The sequence below is a fragment of the Periplaneta americana genome, chromosome 10 (assembly GCF_040183065.1).
Source record: "Periplaneta americana isolate PAMFEO1 chromosome 10, P.americana_PAMFEO1_priV1, whole genome shotgun sequence".
Lineage (NCBI taxonomy): Eukaryota > Metazoa > Arthropoda > Insecta > Blattodea > Blattidae > Periplaneta > Periplaneta americana.
Window position 1 is genome coordinate 9,700,949 of NC_091126.1, and position 18,751 is coordinate 9,719,699.

At 35.6% G+C, this 18,751-nt stretch overlaps 1 protein-coding gene across 4 annotated transcripts in view; it reads left to right on the forward strand.

Moving 5' to 3' along the window:
- The window catches only part of AdamTS-A (ADAM metallopeptidase with thrombospondin type 1 motif A), a 991,514-nt gene that overhangs the window by 631,733 nt on the left and 341,030 nt on the right, over nt 1–18,751 (forward strand). For 3 of the 4 annotated variants that reach the window (XR_011334233.1, XM_069836834.1, XM_069836836.1), the window contains 6 exons: nt 2,038–2,211; nt 3,394–3,532; nt 6,268–6,454; nt 7,664–7,800; nt 13,529–13,725; nt 15,775–15,912. Coding sequence is in view for 3 of the 4 variants with exons in the window: in XM_069836834.1 (XP_069692935.1) it covers nt 2,038–2,211; nt 3,394–3,532; nt 6,268–6,454; nt 7,664–7,800; nt 13,529–13,725; nt 15,775–15,870 (930 nt within the window). In the remaining variant the exon portion in view is untranslated. The remainder of the gene's footprint in view (nt 1–2,037; nt 2,212–3,393; nt 3,533–6,267; nt 6,455–7,663; nt 7,801–13,528; nt 13,726–15,774; nt 15,913–18,751) is intronic. The other variant, XM_069836835.1, reaches the window with a different exon arrangement.

Below are 18,751 nucleotides of genomic sequence, written 5' to 3' on the forward strand. Positions count from 1 at the left end.
ATTTGCCACAGCTGTTTTTCTTGTTCGCTAGGAAAGTAATTAAATTTTGGTTACATTATTTATATTATTTTTATTATGTACAGTTCTTCAGTGTGATTTATTCTCTGCCCTTACTTATGAATTTTTTTTTTTTTACCGTAGTACCATATTATATATTACTGCATGTACTTCTTTTACCACTGTTTCTCTGAAAACACTGTTATCCGGTATAGTTTCAGTTCATCCTACCCATGTTCAAATATAGAAAGATTGTGTAATTAAATGAAACTGAACGAGTCCTACTGGAGAAATAATGAACAAATATTTGTACGTACTATAAAGTGTAATGACGTTTTTAATATAAAGCTAACGTCAATACTCATATAAAAACATTTAGAAACAAATTTTAGTATAGCCTGTATTCAAGTAATGTGACTAGGCTTATTTTAATCTATACTAATAATAAATCTGTAGCCAAAATTTTTCTGGTAATTTTCGATTTTCCAAAAATAATTGGTGTTAACATGTATAATTAACCATCCTGAAACCGAAAATCGCTTTTTCGAAATTTTTGTTTGTATGTCTGTCTGTCTGGATGTTTGTTACCTTTTCACGCGATAATGGCTGAACCGATTCATATGAAAATTGGAATATAAATTAAGTTCGTTGTAACTTAGATTTTAGGCGATATGGCATTCAAAATACTTTATTTAAAGGGAGGGGGCCTGAATTAAATAAATCGAAATATCTCGCTTATTATTGATTTTAATGAAAAATGTTACATAACAAAAGTTTCTTTAAAAATAATTTCCGATAAGTTTTATTCTATACAAAAATTTGATAGGACTGATATTTAATGAGATAAATGGGTTTTAAAATTACAATAACAGCGCCATCCAAGATGCTGTACTGAAATAAAAACAAATGACTTCGTCTATAAGGGGCCTTGGACAACAACAATCGAAAGGTATTAAACATAGCCTACAGAGAATGTTTCTGTGTTTGTGTGAAGTAATATTGGAAGCTAATTAATTGTTTAATTATTATTTCACCATTGGAAAGTGTAGTTTCTCTAGATGGACATAATTCTACAATGTTATTACAGTAACTTCTGAAACATATAGCAAGTAATATAAAGTATACACATTGAAACTAAATGATATGTCAATATTCATTAAACTATTGTTGCATGTAATAACAATTAAGAAACATGTTAAAGGAATTGTCATTGCACCGCGTTTTAATTATTTAACTACAATTTAAATTAAGTAACATATTAAACGATTTATCCTTCTATCAAACACGAATGTTCCTGGATCAAACATCCTATTTTAATTATGTAATTACTTTATATTTATTTCTAACAGGTGCAGCGGAGCGCACGGGTACGGCTAGTTTTTAACATTTTATTGAGCTCATTGCGCTTGATTTATTTAAAAAAGAGTTGTTATAATTTATAATTTTTTACATTAATTTGGTTGTATGTTTTGTGTTTTATATTTGAATTTTAAATTTTACACTCAAAATACGAAGTAGGTTTGTCGTGACACTGTCAGCACGATGTGTTGCCTCTTAAAGCAACATGGAATACATATCCAAGCTCTTGATAGAATTCAAAGCTGTGTCAGATGTTCTGTTCTTGGAACCTGAGTGCACCACGATTGACAGAACTCACATTGGCTTCAGAAATCTTACTGAACAAAGAATGCGTACACAAAATACATTTAAATTGATAACTACTTACATAACAATATTGAACTTGTTAAACTTTCTGTTTGTAGCATGAATACTATTGTAGTTATTACTTTGAACGAAGAGTGTAGCATTTTGTATGATTCGTAGATTTTGAAACCATTATTAATCTGTAACCTGAGAAAATTGATCAAGTGGCAAAACATAGGAGTTTCAAAAAGAGATTCACTAATTACAGCCTGTCAGTGTATGCAGATAAAATAGGAGTTATGTTCTACAGGTGATATTCATTGAAAGTTTTTCTTAGTGTTGAATAATATGTGAAAGTAAATTTTGACACTTGGTCGCCACGTGTTTTGTGTGCAGTGCTCCCAGTCTTGTGACCCTGGCGTGCAGCACAGACCAGTGTCCTGCATCCACCGTGGTGTTGTAGTCCCGTCAAACCATTGTAATCGAGCTGAGCGGCCACTTGATAAAAGAAGGTGCATGAATCACAACTGCCATGACGAATTCTACTGGTACCGTGGAGAATGGCAGCGTGTGAGTGTATTATTTTTGTTTCAGAGGGAGGAAGAAATCATAAATTGCCATTCAAAGAACTTTTCATTTTTGTGAAGTCTGAAAAATCAACGTTTGAAATTTAGATATATGTTTGACACCACAATATCACAGTGCCACTGCTGCTGTTGCTGCTGCTACTACTACAATTACTATTATCACCATTAGGTTACTACAGTGCATAAATTTTATCTTTTCATGTTCGCATGTGTGCAGCTGCGCTGTGCATTACCATGTCCATTCTACATCCACGAGCATGGAAAGATAAAATATATTATGCACTGTACCGTACTTCTGCTGCTAATATAGATACTACTTACATACATTACTACTACTTACTTACTTACGTAACTTAACTTAACTAGGTACTTAATTACTTATTTACTTGGATGGATGGATGGATGGATGGATGGACGAACAGACAGACGGACGGATGGATGGATGTCATTCAGCAAATATACAGTGCATAGAGAACGTCAAAATACAAATATATAATACATGGCCTACAATAGATAATGAAATAAAATCAAAATAAATATACAATTACCAGACAATTACAAAAACAGATTAAAAATGTTAAAAGAAATGGTATAAGATCAGATTGAAATGTACAAATAAAAGCAAAATTTATAATTCTTTTTTTCATTTAGTAATAAAATTAATCTAAAAATTAAAAAGGATTTAAAACTATGACATTATATCTCATTGTATTCACATTAAATGATTAAGTTAAAACAATAGTAACTAAAACTTAATATTACTAAACTCATTGACACTATAGAGTGGATTTGCCATCAGTGCCTTTCTCACTAACTTTCTGAAAGTAAAATATGACTTATTTCTTATATTCATGGGTAAAGAGTTATAAAGTTTATATGATATGGAAATAAAACTATTGCTTGTAGTACTATATTTGTAATTGGTTAAATATATATCAAGTCTGGAACGGTTACTTATTTACTTACTTACTTGCTATTGCAATGACCTGGTACTACTACTGCTAATTTTACTACTATTTATATACTACCGGTATTGCTATTGCTGCTGCACTACTACTACTATTAATACTACATCATCTATAAGCACCACCTCTACCACCACGTCAGTCATTATCTTCGTCATTACATCGACGACATCATGTATATGCTTTCATTATGTCTGCAGTGTTCACATGACTGTGGTAAGAAAGGACGCCAGGAGCGACATCTTTTTTGTTACCATCGTGAAGGGAAGAAAGTTACCAGAAACAATTGCTCACCGGCTCTTCGACCTCATCGTAAACGCAAATGTAATCAAATTAGATGTAAGTATAAGCTTATTTAGAATTAAGTTTATTTGTAGTCTATTATTTTGTATGTTATGTCATTTTTCTTGTGTACTGATGATGCATTTAACACACATGAGGAATGAAAATGTTTTCTCACATACCACAGCTCTCTTACTTGGAACCCAATCTATCCTGGGTATGGGCCTACTATTAAGTCATATGCTTCTTAATGGTTTCTTACACGGGATTTTATAAAGAGAAAGTGTGCTTTCCTGATTTGTAGTTGCCCTTCATTCTGCAACACAACAGTCATAAGGCATCTTGGATGTTGTTTCACCTAAAACAGAAATATTAGAATCACCGTAAGCAAAGATAAGAACATATAGATTTTAATCATAGGGTTACTTATTCAGAATTAGCATGCTCTGAAATGAAATGAAATGAAAACTAACGTTATTATTGGATGGCTTCATTACCAGTAATGTAAAATTTGAACTCTGAATGATTATGATATAATTACCTGCGGAAGGTAAATAGGTCTAAATGAATTTAAATACACTGCCGATCAAAAAAAAACGCAACACTTGAATAAATGTGAAATATCAAACCATAATACAATTGTAACATTACTGTGCGCTTCTATGGACCTGTTTGTGTCAGGCAAGTGTTAATTTATGTTTTGGGAAGCTAAGTATACCCATTGGGTGATTTGTGACACCATCTTTGTCATTTCTTGTCCCTCACTCTATATTTATTGCTGAGCCATTAAAATTTACAACCCTAAACACAAGCTGCTAAAACGAAGTTACAACACTATTGATTTCTTTTTTTTGTGTACAATGGAATTCTGTGATATTGAATTCAGTTTCAAACAACATGTTAAAAGAATTATGATGTCGTTAAGCCCCATTAACGCCGCTAGGGCAGTAGCGTTGGTAGATGATGATTGCTGCTTACATTATGTGGCTCATGTGTTGCATACATGGCCCTGTAGCTCTTGAAGAGTATCTGTAGCATGGTGAAGGACATTCCTTCCTAAAATGTCCCACAGATGATCAATAGGTTTAAGATCCGGACTTCGTGATGGCCATTGAATAAGTTGGATCCATACTTCTTTGAGGTACTGGAGGACATATCGCACCACACGAGAACGTGTATTGTCCTGCAAGGGCATGAAATTGTCACCAATAAATGATGCAAAAGGAAGAACATGTTGCCAAAGGATTTCTTCAATGTAGGGATGGACAGTACGAGACCCACTCTCCACAAAGACAAGGTCCGTTTGTGCAATCAAACTGATGCTGCCCACACCATCACTGAAACGCCATGAAATGCTGTCCTTGATGAAAAGTTGGATGGAGAATACCTTTCTCCAGTCCTCCACACTTTCTCTCTTCCATTTGGGGATCTGAGGAAGAATCGGGACTCATCTGAGAACAAAACTGTTCCCCACTGTTCACCAGCCCATTTCTGATGTTCCTTTACAAACTGTAAGCGACTTTGACGATGTTGTCTTGTAAGTTCTGGGTCAATAACAGGTCTTCTGGAGATCAGGCCAGCATCATGTAATCTCCTCCTCACAGTCCACTCACTGACATTCACACCTCGCAGTTATTCTAGTCGATTTCTGGCTTCGACCGCAGTGGTGTGGTGGTTACGCAGCACTTGAAGGAACAAGAACTTGTCATCTGTTGCAAGAAGTTGACCTTTTCCTACCATATTCTGGTCTTCGAGAATATGAACGAAGTTCCCTGTACCTTTGCACTGTACATGAAACCGTCGACGGAGTTGTATGCAACATAACGTAAGCTGCGGTCATCCTCTACCAACGCGACTGATCTAGCGGTGTTAATGAGGCTTAATGGCATCTTAACTCTCTTAAATGTTGTTTAAAACTGAGTTCAATTTTACAGAATTCCATTATAAGCAAAAAAGAAAACAATAATGTTGTAACTTTGTTTTAACTGCGTGTGTTTAGGGTTGTAAATTTTAATGGCACAGCAATAAATATAGAGTAAGGGACAGGAAGTGGCAAAGCGGGTGTCACAAGTGACCCATTGGGTATACTTTACTTTCCAAAACATGAATTAACACTTGCCTAACACAAACAGACCCATAGAAGTGCACGGTAATGTTATAATTTGTATTATGGTTTGATATTTCAAATTTATTCAAGTGTTGCGTTTTTTTTTGTTCGGCAGTGTATTTAAAACAACCACAGATGTCGAAATTAACTGTTAATCTTTCCACTAAAGTGTTCTTTCCTTCAAATAATAAGACATTCTTTACAGAACACAATGTGTTCAAGTCAACTGCTTTCTCTTTCATCTCAGCTAAACTGCAGGTCAGCTGATATGACATGTGAAGTTTATATTTCCCTTGTAAGAGTGCCATGGTTTAAGTGTTAAATAACCACACCTCAACGTATCTTACAGTTCCCTTAACTTTCAGGATATGTGAACCTTCATATTAACCTTACCTTTCTGTAGGCCTACTTTACTCTTAAGCTACCATAACCTTAAGGTTATCTTATCTTAACCTTTCTGCACATTTAATTAGATTATTTTGTAAATAATTATTTTAAATATATGCTTTCCGTCCATTAAATTGTTGTATTTCTGTTCAATTGAGTACATTATTGTTTGAATTACAGAAAATAAATTTTAAACATATTATTAGCATCTATTATTTTAGAGATGCCAATAGAACTTGCAAATACCAGTACCGGTAGTTTATACATTATGTGTAATTAATGATATCTCTGATTTCAGGTCGCTTTTCTACATGTCTTGATATACAGCAGAAATTACATGCAAAAGAAGATAAGGAATATACGTTGCAAGTGATGGGTTTCAATGTTTCAATATATTGTCGTGGAATGGCGTCAGACAGTCCTCAGGAATATATTAGTTTACCTGCAGGTGCAGAAGAAAACTTTTCTGAAATATACGATCGAAGGTTCGTGTATATTGTGTTAAGATTTACAATGGTTGGATTGAAACTAATTTTTTTTTGTTACGAATTTAGATTTGGCAAAATTGTGTCGGGTCTGCCTTATTCCTTCAGTCTGTCAGATCACTAGGTAGCCTATCACAGGATTTGAAAGAGAACATGTTCTGTTGTATTTATACCAAATGCGATGTCTTACTAAAGGATAGAGGACGGAACAGGAAATGCTGAAAAAATGTAAATCTTGAATTGGAGAGAGAGAAAAAAAAAAAGAAGACTATTTTAATCAAATGAGTAGCCTAATTCATGGAGTTTTTGAGATTCGTTTAACACTAATTTTTTCAGTAAATTGTGTCATTGTCATTTATGCACGAGTGTACATGTATATGATTGTATGTATTTGTTTCAGATACATCTAGTGTTTCCAGAGTTTTATCTTACAAGAATTAAGATTTCGACTTGACATTCTTAATTGCTATATTCTAAGCATGGTTATTATTTATTACAACTAAATCTCCATAGTCACATTGTAATACGATTAAACATATAATTTGAAAGAATATGCTTTTTTTTTGTGATATTTGGGCATGTTAAAAGATTTTGTCACAACAAAGAAAATTAAATCAATCTTTGACAGAATGCTTGAACACACATAACGCAAGTATTAATGTTTTGTTGATAATCTGACTACTTTCATCAGTTTGATTCTCTTCTTTTTATTCTTCTTCTCTTCACGGCTTAGACTGCTGCCTGTTCCCTCTTCACAGTGTCTCTCCATCTTCTTCTTGGTCTTCCTACACTTCTCTTTCCTCTGAGGGCATAATAGAAAAACGCTTTCCGAAGTCTGGTATCTGCCATCCTCTCGCCATGCGCTATCCACTTGCATTTATATCTCTGCATTCTTGAGTTAATTGCTTCAAGTTGCTAATTGCTTGACTCCCTATTTCAGAAATAAAAAAAAAAGATTGTTTTATTCGACTTGCTACACTGCAGTTATATTTCAAAATCAGATTCGGTGAGTTCAGAACTTACATAAAAAGTATTTTGCAGGAATAAAAACCATTTTGTGCAATCGCCATATACAAGAATTTGATTATGGAAAAGATGTACTGTACAATCTGTCAACTCTACACACATCATACCATAAACCATTACAAACTTTATGTAGCCATTAAAATTACTGATCACCTACGTACTAACAGCCATATTGTGCAATAGGTTGAATCATCCCGATGATTGTCCATATGGTGGCGAACGTCGGGAAAACTGCGATTGTATGAAAGATCCTGATGGAAAGGCTCGACTAACTACGTACTCCAAAATCCGTCTAAATATTACTTCGCTTAGAGTTATCAGTAAGTAGAACACAAATTTCCTTTTCTGATATTATTCAGGTAGGCCTATTTTGTAGAATTACTGGTAATGTAATAGACATCTTTATAAGAGTAGTTTTGTTGATGGCTCACTGTAAGCAATTGTTAACAGACATCGTAGTGCATATTAGATAAAAAGTAAACTTTTGTTTGAGGTGTCATCAGGAGGGGATAAAAGTGAGGAGTTTTAACTTTTTGGATTGTCAAAGAAGTACTGGTAGTTACAGTAATGAAGAAATGTGATGTTAAACTTCAAGCTGAATGTGATTTCTCAAATTATTTCATTCAAACACAATTTACTCATTCAACAGAATTAAAACTTAGTCCCCTTTTGGTCTTTAAATGTAGTAGCAAAAGAAGAGAGTGGGAAAGGTAAATAAAATACTGTGTTCTGTCTCCACAATCAAGAGAGATATATGAACGGGAATGCAAAAGTCGGACACAGCAACCATTCTTACTAAAACAAGACCCATTTTTACATTACATAAAAGTCTCACAAGAGCATTTTGGGAATTAACGTTCCTCCTATTATGTAAATTGAGGCAGCATTACTGAATAATTATTGAAAAAGTTGAAGATACAGTTTTAGTTAAAAACATGATAACAGTGCAATCAATCAATTTAAGGAACTGTAACAGTTTTCAGAAAAAATTTGAAAGCTTTTACTTTCATCAATATACTGCTGCCATGGCGGTCCAGTGACTAGACTAGGGCGCTGGACCTGTGGACCCGAGTTCGATTCTCATCATACTCCCAATTTATGACTTGTGTTGGGCAAGCCAGTGGTACAGGTAACATAGGAGTTTTCTTCGAGAGTTCCGGTTCCCTGGTGACGTCCTAACAAATCATCATTTCATCTCATCGTGGGTGTAGCACAGACCAGCCTGGCGCATCCTGGTAATGACTCTGTTGGTGAATTGGTCTACACAATTGCCTTCATTCATATGGGTGAATGACGGACAAAGAATATTATTATTATTGTTATTATCATTATTATTATTATTATTATCATCATTATTATTATTGTTATTATTATTATTATTATTATTATTATTATTATTATTATTATTGTTATTATTATTATTACTACTGCTGCTGCTGCCTGTTTTAAGTTGTTACATAATTTCTTATGTTCATAGTTATCATAGCTGTTGGCAAGTGTTCACATATTAATTGCGACAAACTTTCTACATTACATTTACATTTACTCATCTTATTCTAGCTCTCCCAATCTTATTCTCTAGCTCTGCAATGACGCTATCATTTCTCCACAATTCATTGTCCTCCATGTGACTGGTGTGATAAGCAACATGAGCTTCTGCACCATATCATAGCCACAGGACGCAAAAATCATGAGTCGGTACATCTATGGAACAATAACTGACAGGAATCCAAGGTCTGGAATAAGGCATATGGCGACTACGCCTGCGCAGGATTTCTCGCATCACGTCATAATAATGTCTCTGACAAAGTAAAAACACTGTGGACGTTGGAGTCTAGTTACCCCTATCAGTTGGACAGGCTCTGAACTAGAACATCCAAGATTCATTCCTGGGTGGAGAATAACTTCAGTGTCCACCTGCAAGAAAAGGACACGTGTACTAGTGAAGACTACTTGCGAATGTTTGGTGATTTCTCATAAGCAATTAATGTTGAAAATGTGTCGGTCACATTTAAGAAAAGAAGCATTAGGCCTACTTCTGTTCTTCGATGAATTTAAACATATGATAAATATATCCATAAGTAAATTTCAGCGGGAATTCTAAACTTGGCAAAAAAGAATTTAAAACGACAAACAGATGGGCCTTCAAATCGACGCCATTCCATTGCCAATTCGACGCTTTACCACTATTGAATTTAAGTCCTACCAATCAGAAGTGACATAAAATTAGTTATCTAATCAGAAGAATGAAGAAAATGTGAGTTAAATCGAATGTATGGTGCTGTAGTTAAGGTCGAATTACCAAAATCGAAACATAATATAATATGATGCATGAATTGTCAAGAATTTGGTCATTGCAAGAACTATTGTCATAAAACTTCACATTGTGTTAAATGTGACCAACCCATCCAACTGCTAACTGGAACAAAAAACCAAATTCTTCTCCCATGTGTGTTAAGTGTAAGGGCCAGCACATAGCTAATTACAGAGGCTGTCCTGTTCACACTCAACAGGAACCTTAATGTGCAGAACATTGTTGCGCACATATTACTACATTAGCGAAGCAAATCAGGAATACAGTAGAATCTACGAGGCGCATCCAGAAAGTAAGTTTCCCGATTATTTCCCCTTGAAAGTAAACGTAATTAGCCGCGCATGCATAACAGATCTATGGTGTATCAATCATATGCCAGCCAGACAGGTCCCGCCTGGTGCCAGTAGCATGGCAGCAGTGGTCCGAAATGGAAGCTCTTATTTCTTCTCCCGCCGCCTGCGAGGTTTGGTCGGTGATAAAGTTCTTTAATGCACAAAGCATTGCGCCAATTGAAATTCATCGGCTGCTCTGTCAGGTCTATGGGCCGAACATCATGAGTAAGCAGATGGTGCATCGCTGGTGTAGGCAGTTTTCCGAAAATCGTCAAAGTGTCCATGATGAAGAGCGCAGTGGGCGACCGTCCCTCATCAATGATGATCGTGTTGAGCTGGTGCTGCAGTGCATCATGGAGAACCATTGGTTCACGATTACGGAGCTGAGCAGCCATTTTCCGCAGATATCGCGATCCTTGTTGCATGAGATTGTCACTAAGCACCTGCTGTTCAAAAAAGTGTGTGCCAGGTGGGTGCCGAAAAACCTGACACCCAAACACAAAATGCAACGTTTAGGAGCAGCACTGACATTTCTGCAACGGTATCACAATGAGGGCGACGAGTTCCTCGACAGGATCGTCACGGACGATGAGACTTGGATTTCGCACTTCACCCCGGAAACCAAACAGCAGTCAATGCATTGGCGGCATAGTGGATCTCCGGTCAGGACGAAATTCAAACAGATGCTGTCAGTACGGAAAGTGATGTGCACGGTGTTCTGGGACAGGAAGGGCATTCTGCTCATTGACTTCCTTCCAAGAGGTGAAACAGTGAACGCTGACCGTTACTGTGAAAAACTGCGAAAATTGCGACGTGCCATTCAAAACAAGAGGCGTGGAATGCTTACTGCAGGTGTTGTGCTCCTCCATGACAATGCTCGTCCACATACGGCTCGGCGCACAGCAGCTGTTTTGACGGAATTTGGCTGGGAGTTGTTTGATCATCCACCCTACAGTCCTGATCTTGCTCCCAGCGATTTTCACGTTTTCTTGCACCTCAAGAAATTCCTGTCCTCCGGTGAGCGTTATGGCAATGATGAAGAGCTGAAGACGTCTGTCACACGTGGTTCCATTCACAGGCGGCAGAGTTCTACGACAGAGGGATACAAAAGTTGATTCCATGATACGACAAGTGTCTCAATTCTGATGGTGGCTATGTTGAAAAATAGCTGAAACATTGCTGTACCTGTTGCCAATAAATGTTTTCCTGAAAGTGTGTGTTCTTTTTTTTTTTTAATAGGGTAACTTACTTTCTGGATGCGCCTCATACCAGTTAAAATACCTCATTAAAGGGTCATCACCATTACCATTAAAACTTAAAAGACTGGGCCCAGGCAATAATAGTCCATGGCTTAATGATGGTAGTACGGAGCACCTGTCCCAAGGAAGCTAAGCAGTAAGGGGTGGAGTGAGACTGGTCTGTGTAAGGAAGTATGCACGGACCTGTCTGTATGTTAGCATATGACTGCTTGCTGCTCGACGACAGATTTTGTTAGGCAGAGGTTGGAGTGGGACCGGTCTGCATAGGAACTCTCTGTGTATATAATATATATCACTCATCAGACCAATTTGGATGTACGGTTGTGTAATTTGAGGCTCTGCTTCAAACTCCCAGATGAGAAGAATCCAAACACTAAGAACCGGCTACTCAGAATATTTGTGTTTGCACTTTAGTACATCCAGAACACGACCCTTCATTCAGATCTTCAGATACATTCCTGCATTCTAGTTATTGGCAACTTCACAGGTCCGTCATCAGTCACTCCAATTAACTAGTTAGATTTCAGCTCAAATGCCACCACAAGGACCACATGAAAGGAAACATTATGTAGATCAGCGTCGTGCATTACAGGCGCTATGTTTGGTTCAAGTTCGTCAAGTATAGAAAAGTTCGATATTCACCGATGTTCGCTCTTCAGAAGAAGGCCTGTCGTGTTTGTTCCACCTTGTTATAAAAATATTCGCTGTCCTCCACTCCCACCTCCTCATGTTTTAACCACTTAAGGATTTTAGCACAGATCTTGTGATTAGTTTTCATATGAAATAAGACGAAGATTTTAATATCTTGGTTGCCTCTTTCATGTTCGAACATTGCAAGATACTAATCCAGATTTGCTGTAATGTAGGACTTTAATGAGAAATTTTACTCTTTATTAGAACAGTCACTGTATTGCAACCTCAGTACATGTTTCTGATTTAGTCTTTATATATGTTATATTTATTTATTTATTTACAAAACTGTAAATATCTTAATGATAGAATAAACTTTCATATAATAAAAAAAAAATTAGAGTACGCTATCTCTCAGAATGCCTATTACCGGTATTCAAATGTACACAGAGGATGTCTCTAAAATGAGTAAGTAGTGAATAGGAAAGCCATAATTATAATACTAGTATTGTTTAGTATTAGTGCTAGGGTATTGATTATTTTGCATCTTTTTCTGTTAAAAGATGAAGAAATTCCTCCTTCACTAATTGTTTTATCAACATTTCAATCCAATGTCGCACATTCGTTTGTTTCTCTGTTATATTATTTCGGAAGAGTAGATTTTCTTCCTTTTTCCATTTTACGAGAATTTTGGACATAAATCTGCATTATTTTGTATTTTAGTTGACAATTCTTTATTTTATTACCAGTACCAAGATTTTTTTCTACATAAATTCAGTATGTATATTTTAATTTCCTTCTCTTTTGGGAGGACTAATCTAATCTTCCTTAACATGTAAATTCTTTCAATAAAATTGGTGTTTAACCTCCTGAGTCCTGAGAGTATAGTATACTATATCATACTCCATACTTATTGAGTGATATAAGATGTATGTGCAGAGACTCAAAGTATAGTATAATATACCTGCATTTGTGCCCTAACTGCAACCTGCAGAATTTTTTCAGCATTTTTCCTCATGTCAGTGACTTTTTTGAAGTGTAGTATTATATTGAACTTTAAAAACAAAACAACAAATGTCTCAGGACTAAGGAGGATTTAGGTCCAGTCATAGTGTAAATGAAATTTTAATTCTGAAAAATTGCATAAGATGATTACTGTGCATCCCAACTCTACATTGAGAAATTAACAAATCTCAAAAAACAAGAAATAATTTATCTTTGCCTTTGAATACCTACTAAATGAAATCCAACACCCTACTAATTTCCTTCACTCCTAGTAAATATTAAATTTTTTCTTTTCTTAACCTATCCAAGGAAACTCTCTCTCTCTCTCTCTATATATATATATATATATATATATATATATATATATAGAGCGCAATTTTATTTTTCTGTTCAAGTTGACATTTCTCTTGGTTTCACTGTCATAGTGCAATCATAGACATTCAGCGACTTCCAACAGTACGGGCTTATTATTTCAACAATAGTCGATGACTAATTATCCTTTTCTCAGCGCAAGACATAACATTCTCGAAGGAGGTCAAAGGCCAACGACTGTCTTATGGAGAGGCAGGAGACTGCTACAGCAAGGTGTCATGCCCTCAGGGTCGTTTCTCCATTAACTTGACGGGGACGCGTTTTGCTGTTTCTCCACTCACTGTGTGGGAAGGGAGTGGATCCTTTCCTTCCCAAAAGATCTTGAGACTAGAGGTACCGATTTGTAATAATATATGTAATTTAGTGTTGTTATAGACAACTGTGTGATATAAATATTAAAATATTGAAACAACGCTGAAATATATTTGTAATCACAGTTGAAAATTAGATTGAGCCCAGACGAAATTTTACAATATCACTTTGTAATGTTTATTCATATTTTAAAACGAATTTCCTTTCCATGGAAACATTCAAGTTCAGTCTATAAAAGAGTAGGACACATACTGGAAGTGGATAGGTTCGATTCTCTGCATCTGTTCGGAGTGGAACCTATGCATTTCAGGCCATATATAATGACTGAGATGGTTTGAGAAAATATAAAGACATAAGAGGAAATTTGTGTGGTCACTCGATTTATTGACATACTTAACAGTTTATTTAATTTCTATGTTTATGCAAATGATCTCTACCACAATGTATCTTTATATCCATCTCTGAAGTTGTATTACCAAAAACAATATAAACTGTATTGGAGTATTCATAAAAAACACATACCGTATATCATTACACCAGCCTACTTGTACTTTGTGATTTCATGTAGTTACTTACAAATGAGACGCTCAGAAACCAGACTGGAATCTTTGTGTGATTGAGTTATATGGTTGGAACACATCCTAAGGTCAAATTTATCAGTTATTTTCATTTTTACATTTCATTTACTGTATTCCATAAAGGTTACATCAGTGTTGTAGCTTTGAGATGTGGAATAAATCAATACAAAATGTGCAATACCGCTACATAGCAAGCAGAATTTAAATTTACAAGCATAAACAATTATTCCTTGGTTGAGTAGAAGGTATGAGTATGCAGAAATTTTGTTGATTCTATTCTGAACCTTTTTTCTTGACCCCTCAAATCTTTAAGAAAATTAGGCAGTGCACTGAAGAACAAAGTGCATGAATAATGAACTCCTTTAAAACAGCTGAGATTAAGAGAGAATAGATGGAGATCTGATTTGTCGTGTATTAAAATTATGAATGTTTTGATTAGTACTGAAGGTATCTTGGAGAGATTGTACTCACAAGGAAAGGTCAATATTTCTAAATTTTGGAAATTTTTTTTTACATGGTGTCCTTCTGTGCACACTTAAAATTATGCTTATAGCTTTATTTTGTAAAACAAAATTAATATGCTTAGCTTCATATGAGTTGCCCCAAAATATTAACCCATATTTCATTACAGAATGAAGGTATGCAATGTATGCCATTTTAAGGGTGTTTATATCATCATTAAAGTACAGTGCATTCGTAGCTCGGCCAGACCGTTTCGTAGAATACACTGCTTGACATGTAGCCTATTATATGTCATTCTAATATAAAACTAATCAGCTTGTTCTATGTAGACCTGCTGATACAAGAATATTATCGAAAAATTAAAATTCAGTCAGTTTATATTTTTCTAAAAGCAGTCATTAAACTTCCACAGTTTTCAAATTGCCTCTAAATGCAATGCTTCAACAGAGAAAGAAAAGAGACTTTTCATTTTAGCACTTATATTCTCAATTATTCTCAATTGTAATCTTATTTGACTTTATCAGTTTGACTTTTGATATTACCTTGACATTTCCAGAATATGTTCATAAATGTTTAATACTTGTGATAAGTTAAAATAATTATAAATAATTGATTAAATGGCGATCTTACTCGTGTTAATTGTGTAAGCATGTGCGGCTTACAGCTGTTTCGGTGCTTCTTCACACCATCCTCAGAGCCTACTAGATCTTGGCGTCATCTCGAACTTCACTGCCTGTTGTGTGGGTGCGTTCGATTGTTGAAAAGTGGTGTCAGTAGTGTGTGTATTCTGAAATTGATCTGTGTGTTGAGAATTTGATCAGGGTGTGTTTTAGTGTGTCTGTATATTTCATATTGTTCTAGTGTGTTAAGTTTTTAGTTTTTGGGTAGTATGTGTAGGATTTCCATGTCTGTATTTATGTTATTGTATGTGTGGTTAGCATTAGTTATGTGTTCGGCATATGTAGGTGTATGTAGAAAGATTCAACATGGATTAAAATAATTGTTTTTTTTTTTTTTGTTTATTTTGTAGCGAGGCCAGAAGGTGACTGGGAAGTGTGGAGGTTACTGTGGCACATGCAGCCCACATCTACGCCATGGACTTAAGCTCGATGTACTGCCACCATAGTTATACTAGCAAATTGATAGTATCTTTCATCAATTAAATAAGGTGAGTTTTGAATATAACTTTTTATTCTCAAAATTCGTCTTAAAATTGTGCATACCAGTACCAGAAAACAAGTCACAAGCTGAAATGCGGTACCTTTTAAATATTGAAACTATCTTGTTTCGTCTGTTTCTTGTAATTCATGGCTTCACTCGTTAATCTCAACTTACGCATTAAATACTCTATGTACTTCTATTTGTGCATGTCTGCTGTTATAGATTGAAGATGTGAGTAGAGTTTAACCCTTAAATACAGGCTACTCGAGTGTATGAGGTTAGCACGATTTTTCTCAAGGACTAGCCTTTCAACTGTGCCTTCAAATGAATTTGGAGTAATTATTTATTTCAAATCCCAGGTACAGGGTTTCAAATCTGGCTGAGAGCGATTGAATTTAAAAGGTAATGAATTCCTTACCATGGTTTCCTTCGGAAGGGAAGTAAAGCTGGGATGCACATATCGTAGATTTACGGACAAAGAACTCTGGTCCTTGATAGAGTGCTCAAGGAAATGGTGTGTGGATAAGCTTCAGGGCTTCTACAGCGTTGTCTTGGTGTTATTGGCTGACGTTTCGACCGCTGTGTTGTGGCCATCTTCAGAGCAGTTGTTGGATAAGGAAATAGTCTGCCAGCTATTATATATGTAGTAGTCTCGATGGGGGGAGTACTTGCTGTGATAGGTCGTAGGTTCTCCTTCTGGAAATATTTGTCAGCCACCAAGTAGAATTTCTGCACCAAGTAATTTCTGCAGTTGAAAGAATTGTTAAATGAAATAGTATTGTTACCGTTTATTTCAAAGCATGAGTCTTTCGTCGTAAACCGTTAACGACCTCTTAAGTATCTGAAAGACGAGATATCAGGATTGTGTGAGTTTTTCCTTCTGTGCTGCCATATTACGTTATTAGTGTTGCTACACTTTTTGCCACAAAATGAATATTGCACATGGACCTTCAAAACAGAAGCATATGGATGTGGATTCGTTTGTAGTGGCAACATTACTTGCTACTGACCATTTAGAGTATCTTTGAGTCCGTAAGCCTAGCTGGTATTAGTAGTTTGTTGAATTCTGGAAGAATGCCAAACTTTTTGTTCATTTTACCACCCTGAAATATGTTTACCTAGCAAGAACAGTAAGTCTCCTTAGAAATGTAAGTTACACAAGTACTAAACACCGTCAGTGCTACCAAAGCTGTGACATACATGTGGTAATGCTGCACTACCATATTGTACTGTCGCCAAATGAATTAACACATTCAATGTGGAAGATGGAGTAAAATGAAGACCTCTTACTGGTTCAGATGAAGAACATGTGGAAGTCATTTTGAAAATGTAAGAGAGTGATACTCGATGTACTGCAAAAAAACTGAGTGTCAATTTCAACACTGCACTTTCCATGTTGACGAAGATGGGAATGCGAAAATTGCAGAAAAATGGGTTCACCACTCTCTCAGCGACAGGCAGAAATGACAACGAGTGAAAGTAGCACTATTTTCATCTTGAGCGTTATGAGCGTGAAGAAGATCTGATCTTTATCTGATCAGTGATGAAACATAAGTCATATTCTATGAACCATTGCTGTGCTGTACATCGTCGTCAAGAATCACGAACTAGAGAATTTGAAGGTGTCACTGATCATTGCATATGATTTGAAATGAGTCATTTTATTTGATTCTTTACCACAAGGAGAGACATTGAAAACCTGCATACTGTCCTCCACTTTTGCTGCAATTACACCAAATTGTCTTGCACGATGATGCTCATTGTCAGTCCTGCTACAGCTGAAGAGGTTACTGGGCAGTTGGCAGTGAAAGATACTGAAACATTCACCATAGTCCAATGATATAAATTAGTTCCCCCAAAGATGAAGAGGCATTTGGAGGCAATTGCTTTTATACGCCCATGGCATAGGCCTACTTTCTGTTTTAGGGCACAATCTTCGAATATTAGCCAATAACTGACACTTAGGCAGCATTTTTCATCAATAAAGATCGGTTTTACTTTGAAGAATTGTGAATATTGCCATATGTTGCCATATGTGACGGAAAATGACCTTATGTATTATTACTTGTCAATTAGACGAAGAATTACCGGTATTTGGTACTGGTGAAAGTGTGCTTTCCAAACTAAAAAATTAAAATATTGTAGATGATCAGTTTTCAAAAAAAAAAAAAACTTCTTCTGTGGTAAGAAAAACTGTTCAATTAAGAATAGGGAAACAAGTGAAAATATAACCTTATTAATTTCCCATTTCCATAATTCTAAAGACAAAACAGACAGCTATGCATTGCCTTTATGTAAATAAAAGTCGTTTTGTAGAAAAAAATATACATATGTTAGGAAGAATGTGCATACCTGTGAGATATACAGATGTAGGACTTAAAGGAACAAATGTTAAGGAAAATCGTGTAATCTGTGGGTGGGATGACATTTGTCCGTGTTAACGTAAAATTGAAAGAAGTCTGTATATAAGGGTTAAATACAATGGCATATTCAGGGAGAATGGTAAGACATCGTGGAATATGCACCCCTCTAACCAAAAAATTCGAAGGAAGCTTTTGCTTCTCTCATGAGGGAAACCGAAGATTTGTACGCAACATCTTTGAATAATATTCTTCTTTAAGATCGCTTTGTAACATTTGTTCTTAAAGTAAAAAACATTAAAATTTAAAATATTAAAAATGTTAAATTTATTTATAAATGTAATGTACGAGGGGGATCCAGGAAATAACGACCGTTTGCACATACCCGCCGCGCAGCTGACTCCCTTTCCTTGTTTGAAGGTCAACTGGCTTCCTTTAACATGTGTTCTCATAATGTTGTGAGTACTGGTTGCAACAAGTCGCCAT